General features: G+C 38.3%; 1 protein-coding gene across 1 annotated transcript in view; it reads left to right on the top strand.

Moving 5' to 3' along the window:
• Positions 1–513: 513 nt before the first annotated feature.
• Positions 514–20,391, top strand: part of atp11a (ATPase phospholipid transporting 11A) — a 58,348-nt gene continuing 38,470 nt past the window's right edge. Inside the window, exon 1 of the mRNA XM_073462639.1 lies at positions 514–732. Within this exon, the coding sequence (XP_073318740.1) occupies positions 688–732 (45 nt within the window). The 5' untranslated portion in view covers positions 514–687. The remainder of the gene's footprint in view (positions 733–20,391) is intronic.

Below are 20,391 nucleotides of genomic sequence, written 5' to 3'. Positions count from 1 at the left end.
TAAATTTTATGTGTGCATGGAAAAGAGACATTTGTAGAATTCTTTTAAAGATTTCAGGACCCAGTGGATGGACAGCACCGCTGGGGTGTCCCAAACTGACCCCCCACCCCCCACCCCCCACCCCACCACCACACACACACACACACACACACACACACACACACACACACACACAACGCCAGACAAATCAATCTCCTAATTAACTACAGCGTCCAATCAATCACATGCCAAAAAAAACCAAAACACTAGAGTGCGCATGCGCCACCACCTGGCTCCTCGTGACGTAGATGAAACGAAAGCTCCTTTAGCCGCGGCGCGAGACAAGAAGATTACTAGTACACGCGCAGAGGGGGGGAGAGCGAGCGCGAGGGAGCCGCAGGGACTTGACGCTGGTCTCGCAGGAGGGGCGCCGCACTTGTCTGTGCCTGTATGAAGTGTAGAGAGGGCGGCACGGACACACAACCGCTCCTCCTGCCTGTAGAGCCTGTTACACACTCCCGTAGGTGAGTTCAGGTTGTCGGACCGAGGCTTCCTTTTTTCCTTTTTTTTTTAAACTCAGAAAGAAGAGAACGGGAGTTAAAGTCATGGACGAAAGAAGAACATAACCAGTGGAAAAACGGCTCAGAAAGAAGAAGAAGAAGAAGAAGACGAAGGAGAAGAAGTGTCCGGGGAGGAAAGAGGAACAGGATGGGGATGGATTTCAGCACTCTTCGGACCCTCATCAGCAGATATGTAAGTTTTAAAGCTCTTCATGTGAAGGCTACTTTATTTAGCTAGTCCTGGTCGCGGCAGACCAAAGCTCTCTCTGTTTTCTTTTAATATATTTTACGAAGAAAAACCGAAAACGTGTGAGCTTTTCGTCACTATTGCTATCGAATTCCGCCGAAGCGGCTCATCCGGGATTAAGTTTCACTTGAGAAAGGGAGAGGAACGAGGCTCACTGGGAAACTGTCTGACACTAAACAGCCCATCAGCTATGATTCATTCCAGTTCCCGTCACACTTTGGTCTTTTAATCATTAAACAATGGCAGTGTGAAGTTAACAGCTCGGCTCAAATGACAGTAGTTGATGAATGATGACTTTAGCCCACCTACCTGTCACCATTGGTTCATACTGTTTATACTGTGCATTAACATGCACCGTTGTGGGTTGTAAAACTACCTTTTTTTTATTCAAGAACATTAAATACAGACAAATAAGTTCAATATTCCAGTCACAACAGACAAAATACAACACAGTGTAGAGGTCTGCTAACTAAAATTAGTCTAAATAGTCTGTAAATAGTGTTTTTTAGATTTCAATTTTCAATGGAAGTCAAATATGATCTCAAATGTGTAACTCTAAAAGTGTGTCAGGAGTGCAATCTCCCATTAATTATGTACATTTCATCTGGGGAGAAGTTGGACTTGTAAGTAAATGAGTGAGGGTCCTAAAACTACCAGCTGTTGTTTTGCAATTGCATTTCAAGTATTGCACATGTTGTCTGCAAATCACTCTGGGACTTCATTAAGTGAAAGGTGGAGCTCCCTCTTATCACCAGTTGTAATGCAGACTTCTGGAGGGCAGGCTACATATCCAGTCATGATGGGACATGCCAAGAGAGACAGACCGCAGTTGTTATTCAGTTTGAAATAATGACACAATATGGTTTTATTTATGTGAAAAGGTCAAATCACTGCACCTTTTCAGCCATTAACAGCTTATTTGCATATCTATGACTTCTTTTACATCAGCTCAAATTACTTTGGTGGATGTTTTTTTCTTTTTTGTGCAGGTTACTATTGAACTCATTTGTGTGCTTTTCACTCACTAATTTATAATGCTCCTTCTCCCAGTTGAACAAGACTACAAATGGACTAGTCAGTCATGAATTATGTAATCCACTTGTTTTCTCCCTGGTAGTCAAAATCGATGGGCAGCGTTGGAGCAGCCGACCTGTATGGCTGCGAGTTGCATTAGGCTCCACAGTAATGTGTTTGACAAGAATCCGGACAGAGCAAGCCCTGCTCACATGAGAGCCGGCGAGGTTTATACCCTGTCTCCATGCTCAGCTGAGGCTTAGACAACGGCCTCCCAAATGGCTGATTAAATACAATCCCCACTCTGTGGAGGGCGAAATGGAAATAAGAAACACGCGGAGACAAGCCAGTGACTGGTAGGATGTGGGATCCTGATGAGGTCTGCTGCTGTAATTGATCTGGATAACTGCTTTAGACAAATGGGTTAGGGTTAAATTGATTACAAGAACCTGGATGCAGAGAGACTGCGAAATGCTTAAGATTAGGTAAGAAACAATTATCAGGTTGTCAATATAAGGCCTTTATTAAATATCAGTCAGTACATGGAGCCAACTGTAAAGGAGGATTCTCTCTCTGACCACATCTGTAAACTGAAACCAATTATAAATTCAGTCTTCATTTAAAAGTGTAATCTATCCAGTTCCGAGGCTCTAATGCATGCTCAAGCTCATTTGAAATGAGGGAAAAAATGCATCCAATATCTTGGTGTGTGGCAAGAATATATTTCATGCCAATTTTTCATGCGCCTTTGGTTGCTTTAGTTTTACATTTTTTTCCCAATGCGGTATTTGTTGCCTTTATGACTATGTAACAAAGAATTGAGCAGAATATCAAAAGGAATGGATTCTTCTTAAAGATATTGCTCTTACAGCACTTAAAAGCCATTTTTCATTGTTTTTATTTACGTTATTTGCATTTGCGAACTTATCCAAAACAAAAGTGTTGCAAAGTCTTTCTATGGACCAGAACGTCCCCTGGTATTTATGATGACAACGTTTTTTTCAAATACTCTTCAGTATTTCTTAGAGCTGCAACAATTAATCAGTTGTCAACCATTAAATTTATCACCAACTATTTTAATAACTGATTAATCGGTTTGAGTAACTTTTAAAGGAAAAAAACCCTCAAAATGTTCTCATTCCAGCTTCTTAAATGTGATTTTTTTTCTGATTTTCTTTACCCCTCTATGACAGTAAACTGAATATCTTTGGGTTGTGGACAAAACAAGACATTTGAGAATGCCATCTTGGGTTTTGGGAAACACTGATCAAACCATTTTCTGACATTTTAAAGACCAATCAATTAAAAGATTAATTGAGAAAATAATTAATAAATGTATCAATAATGAAAATCATTGTTAGTTGCAGAATATATACTGTATAAAATAGTGGACAAAGCCACTGTGACGTCAACCATAGGTTTCTGAAGAGCCAGAATGAAGCTCAAAGTGGGTGACACCAGCTGTCGCCATCTTGGCAGCAGCTGACTCTGCCTAACTGCTGGCCAATCAAACCAAAAGTTTAAAAAAACAAACTCTGTACTCTGTTTAACTCCTGGTGATTTTGTGAACATCTGGAGTCCTAAAGGTCCGGTTTCTCTCCACAGCTGATCCCTCCAGAGCTCGCCTACCCAAGCAGCTGTCTGCAGGTTAACGCTAACAGACTCGCTCGTTAATCTAAAACACAGGTGCTTGTCCCTCCACGCTTTCTTGTAGTCCAAGTAAGCGTACAGAAAGCCATATTATTTGTCCAATATCTGCATTAACAAATTCTACAATGGGCACCAACACCATAAATACAGTCGAGGGATCGAGTTCAGTGACTGCAATTAGCCGAGGTGAAGCCGAGCAGACAGCTCGGGGGTACCTGTCACTCAGAGTGCCACTAACAAAGTGCCCCTAACAATTTATACATTTAAGTCTTTCTATAATTTAAACAAGTGAGTTATATAAAGATAGAACCCCCGTACACTACAAGAAACTTTATTTTTTCTCAGACTAAATCCACTTTGAAGGGGCTTTATGTAACAATTTGTAGCAGTTTACATGCATGAACCTTTTTTTTATTGCTCAGCAGATGTGAGAGGATTGTAATGTGACGTGAAAAATGAGACCTTTCCTCTCCTGTCTTTCTTGATTGCTGATACAAGCCTGTGGGTGATTTGTTTAAGTTGTTTAATGCCGCTGGACTCTGGATTTTTTTGTGAAGGACTCGGGTCTTATTTTCCGTGACAGTTCAACTCCGCTACCATAATCAAACAACCGGCTTCTAGCACAGCACAGGGGTACCACAGAGCCCCTTTGAAATTATATTAATGCTTTTCTGCAAACACATTTTCTGCAGTCTCATATTAATTGGTAATTGCTTATTCACCTTAATTTGGAGCCTAAAAAGGACGTAGTGCACAGTGGTGTCGATGTCCAAGATGCGACGAAAGGATGCAAACATGGTGAACAAACAATTCAATCTATTAATGGAGATAATATCTGTAGATTAATCAACAATAAAAATAAAAGTTAGTTGCATCCCCAGACCCCTACCTTCAATAACACACAATACTATGATTTAAAATATTTTTAAGTAGTCAAGAAAACATGCTGTCAGTATTCATTTAATGTGATTACGTCAATACTCTGATGAAAATGTGGGTGAAATAAACAAATTAGTCTAATTGAGTTTATCTGAGGACACATCACCACTTAGATACCAGTTGTACTGTTGCAGGGTCATTTGGTCAGTCTCTGCAGTTGCTGCCATCTCTGATGGGATAAAATGGCAGAGGATGTTATGCAAGCCTATTGCTATCTTTTTAGTTTAACATGTCGAGTTGTAATCTTAGTGGCTGTCACTCCCGTCCAGGCCCAATGTGAACAAAACGTAATCACAGTGACATGTAGGAGCGCTGCGATCCAGTGTACTCGTACTGTATTCACTTCGCTGCCTTACGTCCCGTCTTTTGTTCTCTTCTCGGGGGAATTTAAGGCTCTGCTTAAAGTTTTGAACGTACCATTTATTGTTCTAAATTACAGACTCTCCACTGTCTTCAGTGCAGTACTGCATTGCCAGAACTAATATTTTTTTCTTCACAATTTGTTTCATGTACATCTCTGTGGCCTGTTTTCTAAACTAAACACGATTTTACATCATAGGCCTTTAACAGCTAAGTTGCTTTTTGTTTTTGAAATGGCTCCTTTCTCTCTTCTTTATTTTATTTATTTAAAAAAAGATGAAAGATTTCATTTGATACCCTGTTTCTTTACTTTAATGTCTCTTCTCTTCTGACTGATCCTCTCATTTTCTTATTTTTCTTTGTACTTTGAGATTTCTTTTCTTTTTTTTTTACCTTTTACCAGTTCATTATTACAAACCTATGAGATTGTAGCAGTTATGGACTTCCTATCTTCGTTCCGTATTTACTGTTGAAAGACGTAACAAATTCACAAATGCTGGTTGTTTTATAAGAAGTGCAGCAGAAATGAGGTGCTACTGGTTTCCTTATGGTTGCTCATGTGTGTCATGAGTAAAACCAGCCCTACCAATTATTCTCATGTATTAATATTATGTTTAAGTCGCAGCGCAAAGCATCTGTATTTCCAGAATCATCATAGACTCTTCAGACCATCAACATGTAAAATATCATGTTTGCTGCTGCTGGCTGCTGTGATTCTGGCTTCCTTGCTCGTTTTGTTTTGTACTACAAAGAAAAATAAAAAAGATTTATTTTCCTATGAAAATATAAAAGAGATGTAGGGCATGGCAATATATACGATGTATATCGTTATCGTGACTATATACCGTCTGAGATCTGAACTTAGCAGACTGTTCTACTTGTTTTGATATTTGTCTTTACTCATGTAGTCCTAATATCCACATCACTGATGATCATTGACCAACAGTCATCCCTGTAATATTGTTGCAGTATCTATGTCGAGGTATTTGGTCAAAAATAATGATATTTGATTTTGTTGCTCAATCCTAGTAGTTATGATGTGCTTTTAATGACATTTCTAAATATTGACATACATATTGTTTTTTGCGATCGAGTCTAAAAATATTATCATATTATTTTAAGCCCTACCCAGATGGCTAGACTCTTAAGGATTCTGGAAATACCAGTAGAACAGCAGTAAGTGTGGTTTAACTACCTTTTGTTTGTTTTTTTAAGACAGTCAGGTTTTTACTTTTCTTCTACACTTATCGTCCATGAGTAGATGCACGCTTCCTTCTGTGCGGTGATACATTTGGCCAGCGTAGTTTGCTAAAAGAAAATAGTTCCTCCATAACACTGCTCACAAGATCTGTGGATTATTATTAGTAACCTGGTCATGATTTCTTGAAAGAGACATTGTTGTTGAGTTTTTAAAATGCATTTCTCAGCACTTTGAGCAAAACAAGCCGAGTGCCATCTAGTTCCATTATATTGAAGAGAGGGCAGACATCTGTATAGCCGAAAACAATCTAGGTGGATAAATAGCACTACAGGTAAGGTAAGAGAGTAAAAAGAGGAAAATATGTTTGATTTTGGGATGAACTGTCCCTTTAACAGAACATCAAATGTAACTTTTGACCATTGATTAAAATGGTTAATGTCAATTTTTGTTAAAATTTCAAAAACTTTTAGTGTTCTTCTGTTTAATCTCAAATATAGTAACTGAATGCATGATACACAGTTGCAGCACTAGTTTCAAGCAGTGGATAAAACAAACTAGATGTACTGTGTGTGTGTGTGAGTGTGTGTGAGTGTGTGTGAGTGTGTGTGAGTGTGTGGAGGTGTCTAAAAAGCAGCCGGGCAGCATTCCTCTGCTGCTGGCTAATCTGGATTCCAGGACAGGAAGTGCCTCCCCTCTCTCTCTGTCTGGCTTCCTGCCTTCACATAGTGGATTAAAGGGTTACTGGTGTTCACTATACCTTCACCCACCTAATCCATTTTACAGCTATACTTTAAAATCTAAGCCAATCACTGATCTCCAACTGCTTATTTCCCACCTGCTGATTGGGACATATGTTTTTCCTTCAGTAGCAGGCAGTAACGTGAAGCATGTTAACTGATCTGTGCATATGAGGCAAGAATAACTGTTTAATTGAGTGAATAGTGGCTGGTGATCATATTGTTGCGTCTGCAGTGTTACGGTTAGTGAGTGGGGAGGTGGAATACTGTAGTAGCTATGTGACGCAGAGGTCAGCGGATCACATGAACATCTTGGCTTTGTCTAGTTGTCAATAATTCATAAGCAGACTGGCTGACGGTGTGGACTGACGTTTGTGTAGCTTGTTATGGAGTCTTCCACTGCAGGGCTGCTCAGTGTGGGGTCCAGGGACACCCAGGGATGCTGGAGAGGACTTCCCTACAAAATGAGTAACAGATAAATGTCATTAACATTTACTTAAGTTGAAATGATGATTTATTACAGATTTTCTTTAACCCCTAGCCACTCAAATACAGTGTAGACTATTCTTACAAAAATTGATGTAGAAAAAAATGACTTCTCTCAGACACTTTCAGATCTCTTCAGTTTTGTCGCAATATCAGTATGGTGAAAAATATTGTGACATTTGATTTTATTGCCCAGTCCTAGCATTTATGAGGTGGTTTTGTGGAGATTTCAAAATATCAAAATATCAAGGTATGTATTATGTAACGTGGTGGTATAGCCTAAAATACTGGGATGTTATTTTAAGGCCAGCCCTACACTGAAATTTTCCTTTTTTTTACTGAGGAATTAAGTCAAACACCTGCCTGGATTCTCTAGAGAAAGTAATAAGTAATTAGACAAGTCAAAACAAATCAACCATTACAGACACAAAAATGACTACTACTGTGTCAGATAATTCTTTACAGCAAAATGTGTCTTTCTGCCACTAATACTCTAACTGAAAATTGCAACAATAATGTTAAATGTTGATATATACAATAGCATGTATTGGGGGCAGCTGTGGCTCAAGAGATAGAATGGGTCCTCCACTAACCAGATGGTCAGTGGTTTGATACCTCTGTCAAAGTGTCCTTGGGATAAACACCCCAAGTCACTCCTGATGGCTGTTCAGTTGGTGTGTGAGTGTGTGTTAATGGCTAACCATAGAAATACTGTGGGGCACTTTAGATAGGAAGCACATGACAGCCTTTGCCAGAATGTGTGTATGAATGGTTACATGTGACAAGTGTTGTAAAGCAGTTGTCACATTTAATCGGTAGATTAGACAAGCGCTACATAAATGCATGTAATTTACCATCTACCATATGCATGGCTTGGTGTGTGTATATCAAAAGTTGATAAATTGAGGACCTCGGAAAGGTAGTCTTTTATTCTGACAGACAGCTGCAGGGCTCCCTGCTTAAAAAGTTACTAAAAAAGTTACTCAAATCTATTAATCAATTACCAAGTAGTTTGTTGTTAATTTTATAGCTGACACCTCATCGATTGATTGTTACAGCTCTAAAGGACAGCCATGTTGTTGTGAAACTGCACAGTGGCTTTAGAAGCATGCTCATGTACTTGCCAACAGCAGCAGGTTTCCTCTTAGCCTCATGCTAATCATTTAACACCCGCTCGCCCATACTGTCCACAATCCACAAAGTGCACCAGGGTTAACCTCTTTACCTGAAGGATTTACGGTCTCTTACTAAGCCACTCGTCTCTGGATTGTTTTGCAGCTTCACTGGCTGCTGCTTTACTTTTATCTTTTTTAACTATTATTTTGCTTTTAACAATGAAAACTTTTAAAAACACAACTCTCCACGAGACCCCATACAAACTACAATAAATAGACTTAAAAAAATGGTATGTCTTACGATACAAGTTACAGTAGACAGGTAGTCTTACCAACAGGAACAAATAAAACAACAATCTATAAAAAAAAGGAAAGAATGATATTGAATGAAGTAAGAAGTAAAAAAGTAAGTCAATTTAAAATAAAAAGAGGGGTCGATGTCTATAATCCTTGACAGTGAGCCAGCTGTGTATCTTGAGGGTCTGTCTGAATGCTGTTTCTAAAATCAAGTATAATCAAGTTTGATTAAAGACTAATTTTGGAGTGAAAATGATAATATTCATAATTCTTAATATTTAGTTCTTGGTCTGGATGAAGTGAAAACAAACAACGTTGAAGAAGCTCTTGCCACCTGTGTGAATGGGCTCAGTATTACAATTGGGTGGTGAGTAAATTAGACATTCAAATACTAATCTAATAACTATAGGTGTCACAGTTAAACAGGAATGTTCATACACAAATACATACATGCATATTTAGTATGTATAAACAATAAGTACACAGTATACATGGATCAGTCACAACATTAAAACCACTGACAGGTGATGTGAGTCCCATTGATCACCTTGTTACAATGCAATGTTCTGCTGAGAATTCTTGGGTCCTGGCATCTATGTGGATGCCACTTGACATGCAACACCTATCCAAACACTGTTGCAGACCAAGGGTACCCCTTCATGGCAACGGCACTCCCCAATGGCAGTGGCCCCCTCAGCAGGACAGCGCACCCTGCCACACCACAAAATCCGCTCAGGAAGGGCTTGAGGACATGACAGAGAGCTCAAGGTGTCGACCTAGCCTCCAAATTCCCCAGATCCCAATCTGCGTCAGCATCTGTGGATGTGCCGGAACACGTTTGATCCATGGAGGCCCCACCCCCCAACATACAGGACCTAAAGGATCCACCACAAACTGTAGAATATTAAGCAAGTGGTTTTAATGTTTTGGCTGATCTGTGTACATACATGCAAAGACACATTTTTTGCAAGTTGCAGTGTTCTTGTGACTCAGTGGGTAGAGAACCACTAATATAAGAGTTCATATGTAACTTCTAATACTGCTTAAGATAAGATTTGTTTTCCCATTTTTAAATTATCTGCTGATACATAAAAGAAAAAAAAAGTAATTGCTTTGTAAAAGTTTATCTCCTCACATTCTCCACACAGTACCTGCTGACGAGTGTGAGCTCCATTAAGGGGTTGTATCAGTGTCGTTGCCGTAACATTAACCGTGTTTTACAGCCCATTGCATAAGGAGACAGATGATGGATGGCTCAGGGTTAATGGTGCGTGGAGGCCTCTATCCAAAGAGAGACCGATACAGAGAGAGGGAATGAGAGATGTTGTTTGAAGTTCATCATAATAACATTGCTCCGAGGTGCCGGTGAAAATGCTGAGGGGGGCAGGTACACCTTAATGTTCTCCCTATCTGAGGCAATGGTAGCAGAACACACCATTCCCCACGGCCCTCGTGTCAGACAGAAAAGTGAAGGAAGAGTGCACACCCCCTCTTCCTACATGGAGATGCTGACAGTGCACTCGCTGCTCCCCCAACCCCCCCCTTCCTCTTAGTCTAAAGGTCTCCTCCTTTTTCATCCTCGTTGCTTTCTTTGCCTGAGACATTAGCAGGACATCATTATGGAAATATGGATTATTTAAAAATCGACTATAAGCTGACTTCAGTATTGATATTAAGACAATATGGCTTTTGGTACTTTCACAAAATATTAACACAATGAGATTTTTGACAAATAATCATCAGTAATGGAAGGAAAGTAGATAGGCAAGTATTATGACAAGTAGAACAATCTGGTAAGTTCAGAAAATGACATCACTTTACTGCAATGCAGCCTTTAAAACCAGGAAAAGACAACACTTATGCCCAAATCTAAGATGATATATAGTCTCATATCAATAATAATAACAATAGAATGTCAGTATTGTATATTGGCCAGCTCCATCTCAGACCACAGGCCCACATAAGGTGAATGAGAGAGAGGCTTTATGCTTTGATTAAAAAATAAATACATTTTTACATAGATATACATGGAAAATGTTATTCGTAGTCACAGAATAGACTCTTCCTTGCTTGCCTTCATCTTATCTCTGTTTTTATTTCAGAATAATACAGACATTTAAGTGTCACAGACACACATATTACAGAAGCTGGAGCCCCTGCAGTTTCTCCTGAGGCAGATTTAAAAGCTTTTCAATGAAATCCAACGGGAGCACTTGTGAAGCCACTTTTGCAGCCCAAGGCCCTGTTACAAGCTGTAGTACAACATCTTCTAAAAGTTCCCATTGCCTATTCCTGAAGGTGCATTTGTTGCGAAGCCAAGCAACAAAATGCAAACCAGTATTATTGTTGGCTGGAAGTGCAGATGATACAGGGCAGATAATTGCATATGAACGTTCAGTAGGAAGCTGAAATTGCTGAGCGCTCAAGTGAATTCCAAAACTGAACAACTTGTGCATATGAAACAGCATTGATTATTCTGTAACATTATCAATGCACTTTGGCAGTAGATGACTGTGATCCTCTCTAACCACTCTGACTGTCAGGCTGTCAGTCTGCCACAGCAGAGCAACACCAAACGATATAATACTGAGCATACACATTACTGCACTCAGAAATGTCTCTGATAGAATTGAGATGACATGTTGTGACATTAGAGCCAAAATTGACTTTTAAAGATGTATTTTTGGTTTCCACATGACTAGATTATGACAGGCAGAACATGTAATATTGAACACTAACCTTGAGAATAGAGGCTCCTTGGAATTAAGACAGAGTTATAATTTGAAGCCACAAACACAATTGAAGGTGCAGCACAGGACTATACACACACTGGAAGAAGTGTATTGCTGTAGAGCAATATAAATAATGGGCGGCACGGTCACATAAATATATTTCCCTTGGTGCATCATTAATCAGGGTAAACCTGGATGACAACATCAAATCCTTTTAAATGTGCATGTAGCGTTTTAACATGAATAAATAATCACCACATTAATATTTGAGTGTAATTGCCACAAACAAAAGAGACCACTACTAAATTTGCAACCCAGCTGTATTTTGTACATCGTGTGCCATCAGGTTGGTTTAGGTACTAAATCTGCAGGATTGATTTACTGCACAAAGTATGGCTGCAGCTATCGATCATTTATAGTCATCTATTATTTCACCGGTTATTCAAACAATTTATTTAGTAATCGGATAAGAAATACTTTTGCTTTATTAAAGAGTGTCTCTTGAAAATAAACAAATAATTGTTCAGTAATTCAGCTAACTCCATTAGTAAATGCACATTTATTTACTATGTTGAAGGGTTGACCCACACCTGCTGGACATGCTTTCTGCTGAGATGCTGTAATGTGAAGTCTTGATGTCATGCTATTGTGGTTTCTGTTGTTTTTACCTGGTCTGTCTCTCCTCTTCGTCCGTTGCTTTTTTCTCTCTCATCCTCCATTTTGCAGATCACGTCTTCTTCATGTCATGTGTCTACAGCATAAGTACATTTTGCATCAGTATTAATCATTTTTGCAAAACACAGTGCTGTGTATAGTTATATGGATTAAACAGAGCTCTGATGCAAATTCTTTGCATCAGTGATTTTTAGTAATTGAGTTGTTCAAGTTACTTGAGAAATTGTTTCAGCCCTAACACAAAGGTAACAGCACAAATTGGGGAGAAATGTGTTGTCTTTCTAGCAGATAACCAAACTAAAGCTTTCTGAAGTTTGGACAGTGGCAGGTATTAGAGGGAGCACAAGAAGAGAAAATGCTTCAAAATGTATTATTTTTTCTATTAAAATGATAAACAGCAATGGAAAAAGGCAGTCAGTTGACTGGTTGGTTATAAAATATATACACTGTAATGGGTTTAATTGTATATAAGTAATTGGTTTTAGGCATAATAGAGATACTATAGCTCAAGCTGGTGAATTTTTTTTACTGTTATATCATCAAATATATATGCTATATATTTAAGGAGGAATAACTCTTCTTGCTGTAAAGTAAATTTCCCCTGAGGATTTGAGTAGCTTAAAGATTCACATCAAGTAATACAAGTCAGCTGCAGTAGCATGTTGTAAAGTAATTGAGGCTAGTACTGGTGGTAGGAGTGGAGAAGATGCAGGGCTCAGTGGACTGGCTTTCCTTTAGGATTTGTGCATTAAAACCCGCTTGGTGTACGTGTGTATTTTTTAAATGCATTCAGTTCAGTGAGTAATTTCACTTTGTTTCATGATGAATTATTTTGTCTTTGCAGCTGTAGCCACTTAAAAGCACTGAGTGCATTTTAATGGAAGAGTAAATAAAATCTTTGAAGTTACTACTTCTCAGAACTGTGGCTCAGGAGGTGGAGCGGATCGTCCAGTAATTGAAAGGTTGCCGGTTTGATTCTCGGGCTCCCCTGGCTGCCTCGAGCAAGATACTGAGCCCCAAATTGCTCCTGTTGAGCAGGCGAGCACCTTGCATGGCAGCCTCTGCCATCAGTGCATGCATGTGTGTGTGAATGAGAAAAGTGTTGAAAAGCACTTTGAGCGGTCAGTAGACTGGAAAAGTGCTGTAGAAGTCTCAGTCCATTTGGCAACTGTAATTGTGACTATGCATGACAGCACTGCCACACTACTTATTTTAGATTTAACAGCTGGACAGTGTAAGGATCTTACTAAGATCACAGAACTTCTAGGAATCCATTTCCAACATGGTACTCAGCCCCGGTCATGTGACTGGTCTCATGAGTGCCATATGATGCTGTTAGCCACCCCTCATCCCTCTGATTTGTCCTGTGATTTTTACTGAGATGTGGTTATCACACTTGTGAAGAATTTCAGGAATGTAGGATAAAAAAATATTTTTTTGTTGCATAAAATAGCAATATCAATGTGCCTCATCCACTCTGACAGTATCACACTGTGACATCCATCAGTCAGACAAAAAGAATCGATGGATGATGGATGAGAGACAACGGCTAATGAAGGGACGGAAGATTCAGACACTTAGATAATGGTCAGTGGTAGAAGTGAGCACAGAGAAAGAGGAAGTTATGTCAGGCTTGTCAAGTAGATAATGAAGATAAAACTGACCATATAGTCTTTTTCTCCTCTCTTGCCCCTCTCACACTCTCATTGAGTGTGTGTCTTCCTGGGTGACATGGAAGGGCAGCAGGATTCATGGGGGCATGTGACAATGAATCACCATGGATAGGACACAGCAGAACTGGGAGCAGTGAAGCTCAACTGAAGGGAAATGACAAAACGGTATAAAGCAGAGAACAAATTGGTGTACAATAATCTAATAAACGATTACACAATGATTTGGCTGCAGTTCTTCATCAGTTGATCAACATATGATCGCTTTAGAGTCTGGAGCCTGTACCAGCAAGACCAACCAGGAGGGGGGGACTGGCTTTACAAGGAGCTACCAGTCAGTTCAATTGTTGTTTCATGTTGTTGCATACTTTATTAGCCGTAGCTCCTCTGTGGCATAGGTTTACTAAGAACTCAGTAATCACAGTTGTTTGCTGGGAGTTTACAAAAATGTTGTGTGCATCAGTGTGTAATTAAAATCTAGTAAATTTGTAAATGGAAAAATAGAAAATTGGAGAGGTTTTATTTCTATTAATGTTTTGCGTTGCCTGAGAGGGGTGGGCTCTCAGCACCTGACTCAGCTTACATCCTATTGGTTGTAAGTATGCAGTATATACGTAGCTTGAGTGCTATATACTGTAAAGCGATTTTCACGTCACAAAACGTCAGAAAAGAGGGATTTTAATCCAACAGCTCAGATCATACATCACTAAGCTGCTGGAGCATTGTCACAGAAACATTTAGACTTGAGTCTTTAGAACCAATTCCGCCTGGCTCACAGTATGCACGGGAAGGAGGAAGGGACTTCTCAGCTAGTCCACTATATAGTGATAGTCTAACCTCTACAATCTGACTTTTAATTCAATCTGTGCATTGGCTGGATTTGTGTTTATGAAGTAGATGGACACGCTGCATAATTTTAGCCACACATGCTACCATAGATGAGATTTATTGTCTTGGACAATACCAGAAAATTGCTTTTTATACCACTCAGGCTTTATGATGTATATTTACATAAACACAGAGTCTTCTTCTTGAGTTGGTGCCTCTGCCAAATGTGCATTTAGAGGGAAAAATAGACTTGCCTATTGATAGCAGGATCTGTGTGCAGACATGACCGGATGTAATCCTGGAATGTAGCAGTGACAATTGGCAAAACAAGTGGCTCCCGCCAGCCAATCAGACATAATTTCAGTCAGGTGCTGAGAGCCCACCCCTCTCAGGTAACCCAAAGGACCGATAGAAATAAAATCAATTTTCTATTTTTCAATTTTGAACTTTTCTTTTAAGGAAAAGGAATCAGATATGATAACATTAATTAATTGTTTAGATGATTGAGAGAAATAATTGGGAACCATTTTAATAATTGATGAATTCTTTTTTAAGCAAAAATAATATTGTCTGGTTTCTGCTTCTCAAATGTGCAGATCAGATGCTTTCCTCTTTCATATATGATAAGACAATTTGAATTTAGGATTGTTGGTTGAATAACATAAATAAAAACATTTAATTTATAGCTGCAATGATTAATGGTTAATCAATTAGGTTTCAACTATTGCATAAGGCATCGACTATTTTGATAATCAATGAATCGTAATGACTACCTTTTTAAGAAAAAAAATCAAAATTCTTTGATTTGAGTGTCTTACATGTGAATATTGTGTGTGTGTGTGTGTGTGTGTGTGCGTGTGCGTGTGCGTGTGTGCGTGTGTGTAGTCTAACAATGATTACCGGCAGCACAAATAGTCTAATGAACACCATTAAGCAGCAGTGTCCCTACAGGACAAACATTAGGGAAGGCCGAAAAGTGCTGCCATTAACGAGTAGAGCAGACAAAGAGAGAATGAAAAGTTGGGAAATAAACACTTTGGATGTAGACGAAAAGTATTAAAAGCATTTTAGTACTTTTCTCTGAGCTCCTTGGAGACACATAGACAGCATTAGTTTACAGCAGGACGTGAAAGCACTAAAAGTGTGGGGTAAAACACAAACACACAAGACCAACAGTTAATGGCACTGTGACCCTCAGGAAAATAAAAATGCCTGATGAACAGAACTGACTCATAGGGAAACCCCCACAGGAAAGTGGGTTGGTACATATAATATAACAGATCATGGCTCCAACCCTAAATGCTTTATGAATCAAGTCAGTTAACAGTAAAAACAAACAAAAAAAATCAATCAATTGAGAATCTTGGAAACATACTTTGTGGTAGTAAGACTTTAGTATCCTTTTTAAAGTAGTTTAACTATTTATACAGTCTTCTCCAAATTCAAACAGTTCTGTACAAACATAAGCTTGTGTTCAGTCATATCAAAAGGAATCTAAACTTTCAATAAAGCCTTCATCTTCAGTTAAATAATTGTAATCAAGTAAGTCAATCACAAGTCCTATACTGTTATTGATTGATCATCCTTTTTATAAAACTTGATTCTGCGTCTAAAATAATTTGTGTGATACCATTTTATAATCTGTTGGCATAAATATGAGTTAAAATTGTATCTGTCTGTGCTGGAGTTTGACACACTCAGAGGGACTTCATGTTGCATTCAGGTGCATGTCTTAAACTCTGAAATCAACATCGCTTCAAACGGTAAAGGACATGTGCATCATGGTGCGTTCAAATACACTTCATAAAAAATGCCTTAAAAGTCTTTTATGCCCCAGAAAAATATAATCATATTTAGCTAAAATAGTCATATTTTTATGATTATTAATAATCATTGTTAGACATCAAACTAAACATTTGATGTCTATTTAACATGTAAAACCTCTGCTGGTATCACCCCTGCAAAAAATGGACCCACTGCCTTTCAGAGGCATTGTTGGAGTTATTTAAAGCGAGCTGTGTGTCGACAGATCAATGCAGGCACTTAGTGTGACCAGGGTACTCACACATGCTTTCTGTACGACAGCGAGCTTCATGTGACATTCACAAACATTTTTAATGTTTGTCAAAATAATTTTAAAAAGGTTGGGTTTTTTACCATTATTGTGCAGCTCAAGATGCAATTCAATTCTTTCTTAGTCCCTTACTGATTATTCTTGATTGTGCATTTATTGATTGTGCATCTGGAATTGGTTGGATTTAGTGAGTGTGTGTTTTATTTTTTATTTATTTTTTTTTTTAGTCCGTTTACCTGATGTGCTGTGTCTACCAGCTCTAATTGAGAGAAATAAATTGTGAAGCAGAAATTACTTTTAAATTATTGCAACAAAGTTGACTCCAGCAGACTTCTGTCTGGTCATTTTTTGACATTTGGAGTGAGTTGTCCCAGACGCAGGAACATATTTTTGACAGTCTGACACTGAGTCATACTGGTCATGTTTTCTATGTGAAGTTTATGAGCCGAGGTGCAGCCATGGTGAGCTGAATCATTACAATTTTTTAAGCTACTAACTGCTCAATAGTGAGAGATGGTGACAAAGGTGATTTTTTTGTTTGTTATTGTTTATTAACAGTCTAAGGTTGGCTAATAACTAAAGTTTAATTAACTATAGATTTACCAATTACTAAGGATGGTTATTATAAAGTGTAACCAACTAAAGTTATCACAAAAATTTAAAAGAACTGTCGACCTCAGCTTTATAATAGGTGCAACTCCAGAACTTATTGACAACTGTTGCCTCAGTGCTGAAAGCTTCCAAGTTATTACTCAACCATCAAGCCTTTGTAAGACTTATTCCCATGTGACCTGTGTGCAGCATTAGGTCAAGTCATGGGGGATCATGTGCCCATCAGCAGCACTCCCTTCCAGTCCCAGTAGCTGGCCAGTGAAGCAAGGAGGAGTGTGTGTGTACATTTATTCCCCTGACAGCCAAAGAATGGCTGTGCATATCCACAGTAAATCTACAACAATAGTCTTCTATCCACCTCTGAGTAGAGTCACAGTGGCCTTTTAGTCTGCCTCCTGCCTTGCATCTATCCTAGGCCTGGGCAATATGGCTGAAAAGTCTATCACTGTAATGAAGTTTCATATTGGTCGGTATCACTCTTTTCTTGATCATTCTTAATAATCTGTCCTATTATTATCATTTTTAAAGACTGGGCGAAAAATGTTAGGAGTTCCATGCATCCTGGAAAACCTGGAAAACAGCCAACCAATTTTCCAGTGATGAAAAACACATCGAAAATGAGATAAAAAGCAAAATCTCTGATAAAGTCTATCGTTGTCCTGGAATATTATTGAAACATTTTCCTATCAGAGCTCCTCAAAATGAATCACGAGGTATGTTAAAGATCATATTAGGGTTCAAATGGTAATGTTAGTTTATCCACAAGAGTACTTTGAACTGACTGCATGCTGTGAACATACCCCCAAGTCACATCATACAGTAGCATCTGCAGGAAGGTTTGAGCTGCTTGTTAGAGACAAATGGAAAGATATTAACAAGCCAACGGCCTTAACTTCAACACACGTTGTAGCATTGCGCCTTGAAAACAAGAGTAAATTAATTCATCCAGATGTTCAGTTTACACCACAGACCAGACTGAAATGTTTTTTTCAAGGCCGATACCAATATCGATTTAGTAATCAAGGAGACCGATAATCGATAACTGGAACCACATTTGCAGTACAGATAAAAATGTTAGTGTCAAAGTTGAAAATAACCTGTGATGGAATGTATCTAATTACAATTTACTCTAGTACTGTACTTAAGTGCAATTTTGAGGTACTAGTATTTCCATTTTCTGTTACTTTATACTTCCACTCAGAGCCAAAGAAATGCATTTTTAAATCAATTTATTTCATCGGCAATCGGACACAAAAAACACAGATAACATTCAGTGGTAAAATGCTGAGGCCGATATTCACATTCACATTGCATACAAAAGCCAGATATTAGTGAAACTGCACACGGGAAACTATTTTCTTATTGCTATTGATGACATGTATATCCCCTATACATATTGCTATCTTTTTATCACCCAGGCCTCACAATGCAATAACTGCTTAAAGCAGTTCATAACAAGCAATGCCCTTAGAATAGCTTTCAGAAAAGTGCTGCTACAGAGGTTCCTCAACTCTGACGCAAATGAAATACCTTGGGAAAACATTGAATATTTGTAATTTTGGGTCATTAAAGTGGTATATTTTTTTTATCTGGAACCAGAAGAACATTGTGGTAAAGCAGGCATATTATCCCAGTTCTCTACTGAGATGTGCTCTGTAAAAACCAGGCTAATGAATTTCTCTGTATAGCTTACAGAAGCACTGAGGTTCACATCACCTCTCCTCTTCTCCTGCCCCATTTCTTTCCCACTCTTAGTCGTTTATCAAACAGGGGAGCAGTGATTCAGCATGAAGGGTTGGTCTTGTGGGAGTGTGTGTGTTAGTGTCTTAGATAAAACTACCTCTGTGACACAACATGTAATAATGTATTCCTGTGTAAGATTAAACTGTATAATTCTTTAAAAAAATATGATCATCACACCAAGTTATTATAGACATACATGTTGCAGTAACCGTGTTTTATGTAATAATACTGAACAAGAGCTCAAGTGCAGAAAAAGTACTTGTTATTATAAATGATATTTCTTATAAGGCCTTTAAAAAAACAAGTTGCACAGCGCTTCTAATCTTCAAACCACAAAACAAACCAGCACACACACTCACACACTCAGCTGTACAGTGGTCTGCTGACCCACATTGGTAATGGAGGCAGATTAATGTCTATTTCAGCTCATTTCAACTCAGTGACAGACGATCTGAGATCCACAATCCTGCTATTTGATATTTTCACTGTTTAAAATTGTGCAGTATGTGCAGTATCATGTTGTCAAAGTAATTATTCCCAACAGCATCTTCATTTTCAATAGGACAATCACAATATGGCCAGGTGCAATAGCCAAATCTCAACCAAGGCTGTAAATGTTTTATAAAGGTAAAAATGTGTGGTAATACAGCGTTATAATGAAGTACTGTTGTACTGTAGCAGAGGTGTCCTGGCCTACGAATCCTGTTCTCCTGATGGGATAAAACATGTTCAGTACCCCAGCCAGTGTCACATTATCATGATTATAATACTTTTTTCAGTGAAAGTGTAATTTGTGATAATCATTCCTTCTAATTACAAATCATATTGCAGTTGTAATATCTGTCAAAAGAATTGCAAAATATGATTTTTTAAAATCATACTGTGCAGCCCTTTTATTATGTTAATATAAGATGTCGAGTAAATTCCCAGTGCATTTTGATGAAGACCAAGATTTGGTCATAACTCTCTAAGATCTTATAATCTTACACCATCTGATTTAGCAAAGATAAAGGAAAAGTCTGAGTGAAATTTCAGCACATGACAGATCTTTGACTGTCAGTGTTTTTTCTAGGTTTGTGGAAGACTTTAGTTTCGTTCGTTTGCCAGAAAATTTTACCTCTGAAAAATATGCAGTTTCACATCATTTTGGACAATTATTATATCTTTGTACTATAATGTTTAATAGCTAGAACAGATAATAAATCAACCACACACAAAAATCGTGGGCCCAATTAAAACCAATAATAATTTAATAACATTAAATCTCTTGAAATGATTTTGCCTTATTTGTTTGTATTACCTCAGTGCAAATTTACCTATATCGCTTATATAATCACTGCAATCTACCAGCACCTGTATGTCACTTTAATTTTTTTATCCAAAATATTACAGAAGCAATGGAACTCTAACTCGGACATGCAAATATATCGTAAAAATCCCTCTAACACCACACGTCCTTTTATGATTTTTAA

The sequence above is a fragment of the Pagrus major genome, chromosome 24, assembly GCF_040436345.1.
Source record: "Pagrus major chromosome 24, Pma_NU_1.0".
NCBI lineage: Eukaryota > Metazoa > Chordata > Actinopteri > Spariformes > Sparidae > Pagrus > Pagrus major.
The sequence above is the reverse complement of the archived record's forward strand: the minus strand, read 5'-3'. Positions and strand labels throughout refer to the sequence as shown.